The sequence below is a fragment of the Acomys minous genome (assembly GCF_964271855.1).
Source record: "Acomys minous genome assembly, chromosome: 6".
Classification (NCBI taxonomy): Eukaryota; Metazoa; Chordata; class Mammalia; order Rodentia; family Muridae; genus Acomys; species Acomys minous.
Window position 1 is genome coordinate 75,776,063 of NC_140487.1, and position 12,699 is coordinate 75,788,761.

A 12,699-nucleotide genomic window follows, 5' to 3' on the forward strand; every position below is an offset into this window, starting at 1 on the left:
TTGAGAAATTCTGAATAAAATATGTGTCCCTCCCCAAGAGTTTTCCAAAGGACCTGAAATGCAGAGTCAGGGCCGCACCTGGGTTAGTGTTAGCCATTACGTCCAGACCCACACACTTTAAATCCCAGCCTGTCTCAAGAGTTAGGAAAGAATTTCAAGAGACCAAAATCTACAAAATAAGATCTGGGAGGTAACCAAAATTACATTTTCGAAGTAAGATGGAAAAGCTGGGGGAACAGCATGGCAGAAAGTTCAAAGGCAGGAACAAGCGTGTCCTCTCTAGAGGTAACAGCCAGCGCTAATGAAAGAAGTGGTGCAGGAGGGTACAGGGAGCAGCAGCGCGGGGAGCCAAGCTCCGGCCTATCAGGTGGTCAGGATGTCTAGAAACAAGACTCTTCTCTGATTCTTAGCTGTAATCAAAACGTCAGATGAACTTACTTCTTTGTCTTTTTCATTCACAAAAAGAGCTATATGAAGACCGAGCCCATATTTATAACTGTATTCCTACTGCCTAGTTTGCTGTTTGGCACCCAGTAAGTAACCAAAAACCATCTACACATTAAATGTTAGGCCTGTGGTGCTGCTCTTTGTAAGTAACGCAGCAGGGAATGAGCTGGGAAGAGAGGAGGCACGCGGGGCGAAGACTAAATACAGAAGGCAAACGGTGAGACAGCCCAAACTAGTACAGAGTAAAGTGGCAATGGGCACAGAGACATGCTGTAAGGCTGAGATGACCTAGCTGGGCGCGGAGGCCCTTGGCTGTAATCCCAGCACTCAGGGTGGCAGAGGCAGGCAGATCGCTGAGTTGGAGGCAACCCTGGTTTACAAAGCAAGTCCAGGATAGCCAAGACTACACAGAGAAATCCTGTCTTGGGAAAAACCAAACCAAACCAAAACCAAACAAACCAAAAAGGGTGACTTGATGGTTACTGGATGAATCAATGCCACCTGAGGGTAGTAATGACATCTGGAGAAAACTAAGATACCCAACAACAGCAAACTAACAAGGAGGCGTGAGCAGCCCCACCTTTCTGCAGCTATAACCCTGGTGTATCTTGGACAGAATCACTGCCTAAGGCATCGGGTAAGGCCACCTGACTAAGGACCTAAATGGGGCCCTGAGGGCTAGAACTGGGGTCTTAATCCCTGCTAGGTACTAGAAGCCTCTAAGAAAGTGAGAAGAGATGGAAAGCAGAAAGGGAAGGCATGAGAAAGGGAGCGGGAAGGAAGGAGAAGGAGGAGAGGAGAGGAGCAGGTACAGACCAGGGCAGACCAAAAAACCCAACCCAGCCAAACAGAAAACATAACAAAATAGTTTGTTTCACTCTGATAGTCAACTGAGCACCAGTGCTCTTCAACTCCAAGCATAACCGTAGGAGTTTTAGGAGGGCACACATGCCAGCTAGTTCAAACCGGATGGTCAACTCTGCCAGGAAAGTTCTCAGTAAAGCACTGCAACATACAATGTGCTAGCTTGGAGCTTTTTCAGCAATGAAACTCTTAGGATTACTGTAAAAGTCAGCCACTTGGAAAATATATATTTAAATAACAGTGATATATTAAAAAGAAATCCAATCTGGCTAAAGTTAAATTGCAATAACTTATTTAGGAAAAACCTCCCACTGTCTGAGTGGTTCTACTCCTCGCCTCCAGTCTGGAAGACCCTCTCTAGCCGGCACCCTCTTGCGCCTCGTTAGCCCAGCACCAGCCTCTCCCCTTCCCAGAGCCAGGACACACTGCAGGTCACTCCTCACTAGAATATGAACTTCCTGAGTTAGCTCACTCCTGGCGCCCACATGTGGATCCTTAGTGCCTAAAAAACCCTTGGTAAATGGAAGACAATGAAATATTTGAAGAGAGAGGGTCAAAAAAAATCTTAAATGCTAATAAACAATCAACAAATACTATCCATTTAATGATAGATTTGTGTGCTTAATTTCCTGTAAACCAATTAAAAACTAAACAATGCACAGCAAAAAAAAAAGTATTATTGATTTTGGCAGAGTTGACAACAGTAGTAACTAGTGAATGAGACAACTTGACTTTCTGTTTAAGCTCACTGCAATAAGATTATAATAAAGAAAAAAATCAATGTAAAATTTAAAATATCGGAAAAAAAACTTGGTATAACCCCCCTTTAAAAGATTAGGAGGAGTTGAACCAAAATGTTACTAGACTATTTCTGAATGGTGGGTTGTTTGTGTCATTCTGGTTTTTTGTTTCAGATTCTCTACCATGAGGTTATTACTTTTCTAGTTACAACAAAAAATGCACAAAGAACTGCCACAACTTTGCTAGTCATAACTTTGATTAAGGATAACAATGAATACATAATGGTTATGTAAATGAATACATAATGGTTACTAATTTAAATGTTTTCAAATTATAGGCATTAAATTTATTCCAAAACAAAATTTTAAAGTGGCGTTATTCCACTATTACTCTTTGATATTTTTTTTCTTTTAGTCTTGTGAAGTATTTCCATACAGTGAAAAGAATCCTTTTCCTCAAACTCTTTCAGATCTATCATCACGTGGTTGTATTATGCTTAATGTATTATTTAACCGTACCAGAATCATACCATTAATAAAAGATAATCTGGCAAATAGTGGGGTCTAAATAAAAACAGCTGCTGGAGCTGGCATGAGGGTTAGAGCCGGAGCACGAGCCTGGATCCAATTAACAGCCACGTCATTAGCATTCAAAACACTCAGGAAACTAATAAATGACACCACCAAAAATACGTGAAGTTATTACAGTTTCAGAAGTATATCCTCTCATACACGGACCCAACATACTATAGCTTTCAACTATCTGTGCTGTCAGCTACCACACTTGCAGCCTTTACAGGGAGAGTAGAATCCCACCCTCCCACCCCAGGGGCGCCACGGGGTCTAGACTAACTCTTACAAGCCGGAGGTAACACAAATTAAATCATGTATTTCCACACTATCCTACTTCAGTGACAGAAAGAGAGTAAACGGGAGGATGGTTTAGTAAGGGAAAGTGACAGTATTCACTATCTAAGCTTCTACTTCTGAATTACAAGCGGAGGCTGCTATTCCAGGTATCACCAAACGGCTGATTGTCGTTTTTGTATTATATTGTTTTAAAAAGCTGAGCCCACTATAAGGCCAAGAAATTCACTGTGATGATGTCTTTTTTCTTAAAAATTTGTGGGATTTCCCCCATTATGTTCTTATACCAATCTTTTATATCAAATGGTACCTGCCTATTATTTTTTAATTACAAATCCCACTGGGAGCTGTCAGGTCAAATTCTGCATTCCCTGCCCCTTCCCCATGATGTCTGAAGCACTTCAAGTAACAGTGTCCAGGTAGCTAATACCTTCTATTGAAGACAGTGCAGCAGAAGAGCAAGGCTGGGGCCTTGGAGACAGCAGTGGATGACTGCCTCAGTCCAGGTGGTCCACTCTGGGAGTCTTGTCCTTGCAAGTGCTTAAACTGCTGTCTAATAGGACAGACAGTTCTAGAAGGCAAAGTGGACCTAAAAATATTTCTTCTCTTTTTTCACTATTTTGGCTAAGAAAAAATTTCCAGCTTAGTAATTTTTTTGGAGCATTTTTCAGAAGTTCCTCTTCTTTGTCTTGTAGCACCTAATAACACTGAGTGCTTTTATATTATTCTAAGTCTTGTTTCTCTGAGTGCAACTCATTTTGCTATAGAAGTGTTTAGGAGGTCTGCTTTCTACCAGAATATAAAAATGCACCATAATACCCAATGATCTGCCTCAGTGGCACAGAAAATAACCCTCTAGCCTGCACTCCAGTAGGCAGGGTGTGAACAGTTCCCGAGAGCCAAATGACTCCACTTCTTTTTTTCTTTAGTGTTAACTTTTATTTAAAGAAAGGAAGTTTTCTTCTTTTAAGATGATTTAATTTTTATTTATTACAATTGTGTGTTTCTGAGTAGACAGGCTACTTGTCATAGAGTATGTCTGCAGAGGTCAGAAGATAACTTCTAGGACCTAGCTCTCCTTCTCCCATGAGACCTAAGGACGGAACTCAGGCCATCTGGTGTGCACCACAAGGACTTTGCTCACTTAGACCTCAAAAGCCCAACCTTTCTTCTTATATGTAAACACACACACATGTTTACTTTTTGGAAATTTACATATTATATTTCTGCTTAAAAGAAATAATAGCAAGTGACATATTTTTTGTTTGTTTATTTTCCAAGACAGGGTTTCTCTGTGTACCTTGGCTGTCCTGAAACTCTCCCTGTAGACTACACTGGCCTTGAACTCACAGAGATCTGCCTGTGTCTGCATCCAAATGGCTGGCTTAAATCACATATTTTTAAACAGACAGAATTGGGCAGTTTTATTCATCTTATTTAGAGCTATATCTGTTAAAGAAATAGAGAAAGCGTGAAGGATGGTTAGAAAAAGGAGAAAATGAACATTATTTTTCTATGAAAAACAGTTATAGCATGAAAAATATTCTTACCCATTCCAGAGTCTTTTTTGGTGCCATCTGAAATTATGTCTACATGATCAGAGTCCACATCATAGCTAAAGAAATCATTCAAATAGGTCTTAGATCGCTGGCCACCAAATACATATAAGCAACGGTTTTTCTTTAAAAAAAAAAAAAAAGGAAGAAAGGAGTTGTCAATTCCAATGAAGAACTGAGAATGATCCTTGATACTTTACATCTATAACAATAGTTTTATATAAGAGTCCACACAACATTACTTTGCTGGAATGAAGAAGAAAGAGGCAGTTCTTTCCACACTACTACCACTAAGGTACCCTGCTGCAGCAGACTAGCAAGGGTGCCGCCTTTTGTATGACTATGAAAGTGAACAAGCTAAAAAATGTGCTTGGATAAATCAAAACATAGAAATAAAGAGTAGCAACCCATAAAGAATAAATAGAACTCCTTAACCCTGAAATAAACGCTAGAGCTCTCTAAAAGTACTTTGACTTACACTTTTATTTATAGCCATATACATGTTTTATTAGACCATTAAATTTTAAAAAATGAAAAAATCTATCTGTATACAAAGCTTTATGTATACACAAAGTTCTAACCACACTTAGAAGTATTGTGTTGGATTTTAAATTCAGTTTTTTGATAATATACTCTATGTCTAAGTCCTAAATTAAAAATTCTACATATGGGGCTGGAGAAATGGTTCAGTGGTTAAGAGCACTGTCTGCTCTTCCAGAGGTCCTGAGTTCAATTCCCAGCAACCACATGGTGGTTGACAACCATCTGTCATGTGATCTGATGCCCTCTTCCGGCCTGCAGGTATACATGCAGATAGAGCACACATATACATAAAATAAATAAATAAATCTTTTAAAAAATTCATCAGAAAGCAATTTTAATTTTGGAAGCACTAGTGATTTTGTTGTCAGCTCTGACAATTAGAAAAATTTCACAGATGAAACAAGTAATGTAATACACATGAAAATAAGATCTTTAGCCTTAAAAGATATACAAGTACAAAATTCAAAGCTACTAAGTAAAAGAAAAAATATAACTTGTATTAGATCTATCAGTGAGAATTCATGATTTGCTTTTTTTTTAAACCAAAAAAATAAATGTGTATATACCGATAAAGAAGCTCTTACTGACCAAAGACAGATTTAAAAAATAAAAATAAAAATGAAAACAACAACAAAAAAACCTGACAGCATTTAATTTAAAATACGATGTATATAAAAAAAATTCAGGAGCTTATAATATGATGCTTTTTTATGATCTCACTGGTTAACTTTGGAACCTGAATTCATTAAAATGAGTATCAACCAAACAAACAGACACCTACCATTTGCTTAGACTTATTTGAGACAGAGTCTTACTAGCTCTGGCTGACCTGGAACTCACTATGTAGCTAGGGTGGCCTGGAACTGACATAGATTCCCATTGGTTCTGTTCATATCAAAGGTATACACCACCACACCCAACAATTCACTTAAGACTTGTAAAGACAGGACTTTTTGTGTGTGTTTCGGGCTGGCCTTGAACTTGCTCTGTGCAGCCCAGGTTGACCACAAGCTCAGTCTACTGATCTTAGTCTCCACGGAGCTGGTATCACAGGTGTCCATCGTTAGGCCTGGCCCAAGCATCATATGGTTTCATTTTAGAGTAACCAAATAATTCATGACATAAAGATGTTTTGTTGTTCTTTTAAAGAAACAGTTACAGCTAATAAATGCAGAAAAAACAAGAACATCCAGGGGAAAAAAATCACCATTTTTTGAATGAATATTAATGGCTGCTATAAGCAACAGGTAAACTATTGCAGGCAATTTCATAAATGATCAATCAAACTAATAATTCCTAAACTCACTGATATACATAAAAAACATTACAGCCAGACATTAAATGCCTGTTGATATTCTGTGATCAGAGTATTTTGACCTGCTGATGTGTTTCCTCTTGGCATTTCCCTGGAAGGACAGTGAATATAGATCAAGCCTCCAGATAGAAATAGCTAGTTTATAGAAAATATTGTAGACAAACACATTAAATGATGCAATGAAGATCCAATCACTGAAATGAGAATGGGAAGCACTGTAGAATACAAATAACTCTGATTTTTTTTAAAGCAAGAGTAATAAATGGCATAAAAGTGGAGAAAAGAAAAGGCAGCAGTGATACAGACGGAGAGAAATGAAGGACACAAGGCAGTGCACAGTGTTGGGATCCTGACCTAAACTAACCAGTTCTGAAAGGGAATCATTCACGGTACCAGAACAACACAAACGCACACTAGCCATTATACAATATCAATAAACTGCTTTCAGTGTGGTTGGGTATGACAATGGCAACACCATTTTTAAGTCTGTGTCAGTCTGTCGTACACTATAGTATTATCTGTAGCTGCAGTTGCCTCTCAGTGTCAGCACAGGTCCTCATCCTGATACACAAATTGGGTGGCTCCAAAGTTCTTCAGGATTTTCATAAAACATATACATATCTTATGTGCTTTAAATCATCTCTACACTACTTTTAATAGCTAATATAAACTATAGGACATGAGAGCAGTTATGCAGTAAATAAAGTTTTTTTTAAAAAAGTCTGTACAGTTGTTCAGTGGAGACAAAAAATTAAATAAAAATAGTTCCAATCGATGGTTGTTTGAATCGGTGCACACACGGCCCACAGGTATGAAGGGCCTGCTAAGTAAGGACGCCCTAGCTGAGGGCTTCCTGAAAATACTTCCCCCGCAATAAAATGTAATAGGCTCTAACAAAGACAGCGAATGAAACTAAAATAGGAAAGCTACATTAAACACATACAGATTGTTTACTGAAAAATGGGCAGATCTGCACACATAAATTCATTATTACATCCTTTGTACTTCATTAAAAGAGTATCTTAAAACATGCATGTTAAATAAAATATGTCCTAGTGCTTTGTTCATAATAAGAAAGATTTCATTACATGCTTCCAAAAGTTAAGAACATGTCTTTGTTTGTTTTATCAATAAAGTCTATAAAAATCAACTTGTACTTAATTGAGAGCAGTAATAGGCAATATATTTCAAAATTATCATTCTAATTGCTAAGGAAAGTTTGCAAATAATTAAGTCCTAAAAAACAACTAACTATACATTAACTAGGTAAACAGTAAAGTCAATAATAAAAGCATCTAGCTTTATCTTCAGGTAATAGTCATCTACAAGTTTCTAAGTTGACGAAAATGACTAAAGGACAGTTGACTGCTAATATTCTATTTTCTCTGTCACTGCTATACTAATCACTTATTTCTAGCAAAAAGCTCTGCCTTCTTACTGATTCTTTCCTATAAAGATACACATGACAAAATAGCATAATACACAGAATATCTTACTGAGTGGAACAACATGCAGTGTCCAATTCGAGACTGGATGTCCTCAGGGCCAGCATTACAGGAGTCCTCTCGAAGAAGTTTCCAGGTTTGACACTGACAGTTGAAGGCAAACAAGCCACTGAATTGTGGCTCACTGGCTCTGCTGTCATCTACGCTGCCATTACAGGTCAAAATTCTACCACCAAAGGTGTAGATCATATGCTTTTCTGAGTCCATACACATCTATGAGAACAAGGCAACAGACTGAAGTTTTAGTTTGCTCCTGTCATTTGTGCCAAGGGAAATCAGTATGTGTGGCTTCACATTCTCAGGAAAACCCTGCACTTTGCTCTTAATGATATTAGTACATCTCTTACATATTATAAAACTGCTCAAAGATTCAGTTTCTAAATACCTTTTCAATTTTCATTTATCCCAATTAAAATGAATACCCTGAGTTAAGAAGCTTTGTTTTCTCAATGCTGTGCTACATTATTTTTTACCAAAGTCAACAACGGTCCACGACACACCGGTTTTCACTAAGTGTGTATACTGACCATAACTCTATGGATGAGTTGTGAAAATATGCTCCTTGTCACACTCCTTAGAAAACCTCCTACCTTTCAGTTCTATGGAAGCATCTTATTAATAATTGTATTTGTTTCACAAGAAAGCAGACATCCAACATGCAAAATAGAGTGATGCAGCTAAATTAACTTCTACACATATTTTACAAAACTCTTCAAATTATGTTGTAAAATAATAAAACAAGCCAGGTGGTGGTGGCACACTCCTTTAATCCCAGGATCCTCAGGAGGCAGATTATTGAGTTTGAGGCCTGCATGGTCTACAGACTGAGTTCCAGGACAGCCAGAGCTACACAGAGAAACCCTGTCTGGAAAAAAGCAAAAACACAAACACAAACAACAACTACAACAGAAACCAAAAGGCATTTAGAAACATGTCTCCAAACTGATTTGCATAGTGTAAAGAACTGTGTCTCTTTTTACATTATAAATTTTTCATTGAATTAAGCTATGTAATTCAAGACAACCTTGATTATTACACGCGTTCAAATAAAAATTACAGCCTACCACAAAATAACATATGAAGAAACAGATGTTTGCCACAAGATAATAACAATCAAATTCTCTATCAAAGTCAGGCTGGAGCTCGAATATCAAACCTGAGTGCCATTTGCATTTGAAGAATATATTATGTATACAAAACATCTGTGCTTTCACTCCAGCACACTGCTACTTGTTACAAGTCTGAGTCTCTTCTTCCACCAAACTGCTTTTGTCATATAATTACTTCTTAAATTATTTTTACTTCTTAATTTTAACACAAAGCTATTTTAATAGTTTTAAAAGGCAATTTTATAAATTAAGTACTGCAAGGAAAAAAAAGATTCTAGCAGTGTGTGTGTGTGTGTGTGTGTGTGTGTGTGTGTGTGTGTGTGTGTGCGCGCGCGCGCGCGCGCATGTTTGAGGTAAGGTCTCTCCTATTCCTGGCTAGCTTGGTATTCTTTCCTTTTGGGAGTTTTTAGTTTGACATTCTTAACTGTCATCAGGGCTACAGTATAAACATCTTTATTTGCTAACTCACAAAAAACAGGAGGGCTATGGTATCAGCATGGAGATCCCTCCCCACACTTCCAACATCAGGGTGAAACAGGGATAACTGTATTTATACACTATGCATTCCTGTACTAAGATATACGTTTTTTAAAAAACAAGCATTAATTATCAACAAATTTGAATCAGTCTAGATATCTTAATGCTGTTCATCCAGTTTAATAATTTGTTCTTTATTTAGTTTTCTGTTTTTTTGTTTTTAAAGACAAGAGTTTCTCTGTGTAGCCTTGGCTATCCTAGACTTGCTTTGTAGACCAGGCTGGCCTCGAACTCACAGTCATCTGCCTGCCTCTGCCTTCCAAGTGCTGGGATTTAAAGCATGTGGCACCACCATACCTGGCTTATTTAGTTTTCTTACCTATTTTTTTTTTTAGCATTTATTTTCCTTTAAATGATGTATTTGTGTGCCTGAGTCTGTGCATGGGCATGTACACATGCATGCAAGGTGCCCTTGGAGCTCAAAAGAAGGTGTCAGAGCACCTGGAGCTAGAGTTATAGGCAAGTGTGGGGCACTAGACACAGCTGTAGCACACCAGGCACGGGCGCTGGGGACCCAATGCTGGGCCTCTGCAAGGGCAGCATATGCTTTTAACTGCCCAGCTATCTCTAGGCCCTGTTTTTAATCTCTGAAAAATAGTTATAAAAACTAATGATAAAGTGTGATATTTTTATAAAAATTTATAGATCAGAGTTTAGTGGGTGTGGTGACACATGTTTTTAATCTCACCATTCAAGAGGCTAAGGCAAATCTCTTTGAGTTTGAGGCTGGCTAATCTCATCTACATAGTAATTTTCAGACCAGCAGGGGCTACAAAGTGAGACACACACAGACACATAGACACACAGACACACAGACACACACACACAGACAGACAGACAGACAGACACACACACATACACACATGTGCGTGTGCGCGCAAACAAAAAACCCTCACTGAATTTAAAAGTTGGAAAGCTACTTATCTACTCTGTCAGATTACATAACTTCTAAAACCCAATAAGCAGTAGACAATCCTAATTTTCTTTTTCTACATGTTACCCATTTTAAAAATTATTATAAATTATCACAGCCCAAGTGCTACTTCATTAGACTAGGGGGTGCCCTGCTACTTAGTCGCTAAGCCAGAACTTAATATCTGCTCAGGGTATACAGACTTCTGGACTCCTTACACCTCAGCCTTTGCTGCAGTCTTAAGCCGAATGCTCTGGCTCATGACCTTCCTGGCTGGATGCGATCTGCCTGCTGTCTACCTTCAGGAAAGCTCCTACAAACTGTTCAAGTCCTGAAGGGCACTGCTGTTTTCAGCATTGTTGCCAATGCGTTCTCCTGTAGTGTCTTTATCTATTTGCTCTGTCAATTATCCACTTTGTCCGGAAAGACGGCCAAGACACTGAGATCTTCAACTCTTCAACAGGATTCTTTCCTGTTACTTACTGACTAGCGTACATCCCATTTCTAGTAATTTCTTAAAGCATTTATATTTAAAGGGCAGTCTGGTCAACTCTTTAATACATGGTTCACACTGTTTTTTCCTAAACACCTTTTTGTCTCTTGGTATTTGCTACAGTCTAAATATGGGTAGTGTCCCCCAAAGGTCTACATGTTAACAGTCTGGCTTTATTGACAGATGCTGTAGACTTTCGGAGGCATGGCCTTCAGAAGGTCATTAGACCATTAAGACCGTGACCATAGAAAAAGACTGAGATTCTGAGCTGCCCTCTCTCTTCTGTGCATCAGTTAATGTAAGTAGTCTGGCTCATTATAACACACCGCTGCTGCCCTTACCAGACCCCAAGCAATGATGCCACCTGGGCTAGAATGTCACAACCATGAGCCAAAAAAGTCTTTTCTCTCTGTAAGTTAAATACTTCAGGTATTTTATCATAGCCATAGAAATACAAAACAACACTGAGAGTAGATACACAACCAGTCTCATTTTAGCTCTACGTGGCTTCATCATTTTGTCTACTGACTAAAATAGTGCATTTTAAATTTAGTGTTATTAATATGCTTTAGAGATAGTTGGCTGGCTCTCATTTTCTGGTCTTCTCTGTAATTGTATCACAAATATTTTTATTTATTTTTGTTTTATTTTAAATTATTATGTTCATTCCGGTTCTTATTTATGCTTACAGATTAGTCTCTATTTCTGAAAATATTGTTGTTCCTTTAATTCTATTCTTTTTACAGTGAGGTGTGTGCACAGTGGTCAGGTGACAACTCTGCACAGGGCGTTCTCTCCCTTGCCTTTCCCAGGGGCCTAGGATTGAACTCAGGCTGCCAAGCTTGAACCACAAGTGCTTTTACCCCTAAGTCATCTCGTCAGCCCTCGGTTCTGTCCTGTACGTGGTTTCTTTCACCTGCTCGTACCATATGGCTACCCCATCTGCATTTCTCAATTTATACTCTGTATGTAGTTATCTTCAGTTTCAAGCTCCATTACGCTGTTAAACTGTTGAATGCCGAAACACAATTCTCACCTAATACTGTATGAAGGAAATTTTTTTTAATTATTATTTTCTTTAAAGTATTTCTCTTACGATCTGGTGCTTGTTACTGTTTATAATTCTTCACATTTAAGTAAGATGGTTTTTCCTTGGAACCAACAGCTTTTAGAGAGTTCCTATCGAAGAGGGACATCAGGGCATGAGGACCCTGGTGCTGCTGCATAGAGGCGTGCCTCCGTGAAGCCATGTCTTGTCTAAGGCTAAGAGCTCACCTGGCTTAGAGGTGGTCCATCTCAGGGTGTTATTTAATTTGGCTCTGCACGGGCATGCTTAAGCCCCTGTGCACGGGCATCCATACGGATGTCTCAGTTCTTTCCTTTCACCCTATGGATGGTGGAGAGCAACCTTGGCAACAGGCACCTTTACCCAACAAGCCACCTCATTGACTGGTTCTCACGGTTTGCATCTCCCTAGCTCACTGGCTACTGCAAAAAGAGCCAGTGTCCCCACCTGTCAAAGTGCTTCCCTTTTAGAAAACACTGTTTCTTAAAGCTGCTGGGCATCCTGACAGGGCTACAGGCTACAGGCTAGTTCTCTGCCTCTCTCTCCCAGCAGCTGCTCTGCTGTTGTCACTGTGGAGTCTGCGGCCCCCTGCAGGGCCCTGCATCTGAAGCTTTCTTCGCTGAACAGTATGGGGCTTCAGCACATGGGCCAGGCTTTTCTGCTGTTTTTGATTAGACTTACAAGGAACTGTGAGCTTTCTCTGGCTCCCAGTTTCTCTGGATATGTGATTTACATATGGTTTTC

The 12,699-nt window shown here is 38.9% G+C and overlaps 1 protein-coding gene across 1 annotated transcript in view; it reads right to left on the reverse strand.

Moving 5' to 3' along the window:
- MKLN1 (muskelin 1) overlaps positions 1 to 12,699 on the reverse strand; it is a 125,908-nt gene that overhangs the window by 32,610 nt on the left and 80,599 nt on the right. The window contains exons 11-12 of the mRNA XM_084786347.1: positions 7,829 to 8,050; positions 4,469 to 4,598 (exon numbers count right to left, since the gene is read on the reverse strand). Of these exons, the coding sequence (XP_084642473.1) occupies positions 4,469 to 4,598; positions 7,829 to 8,050 (352 nt within the window). The remainder of the gene's footprint in view (positions 1 to 4,468; positions 4,599 to 7,828; positions 8,051 to 12,699) is intronic.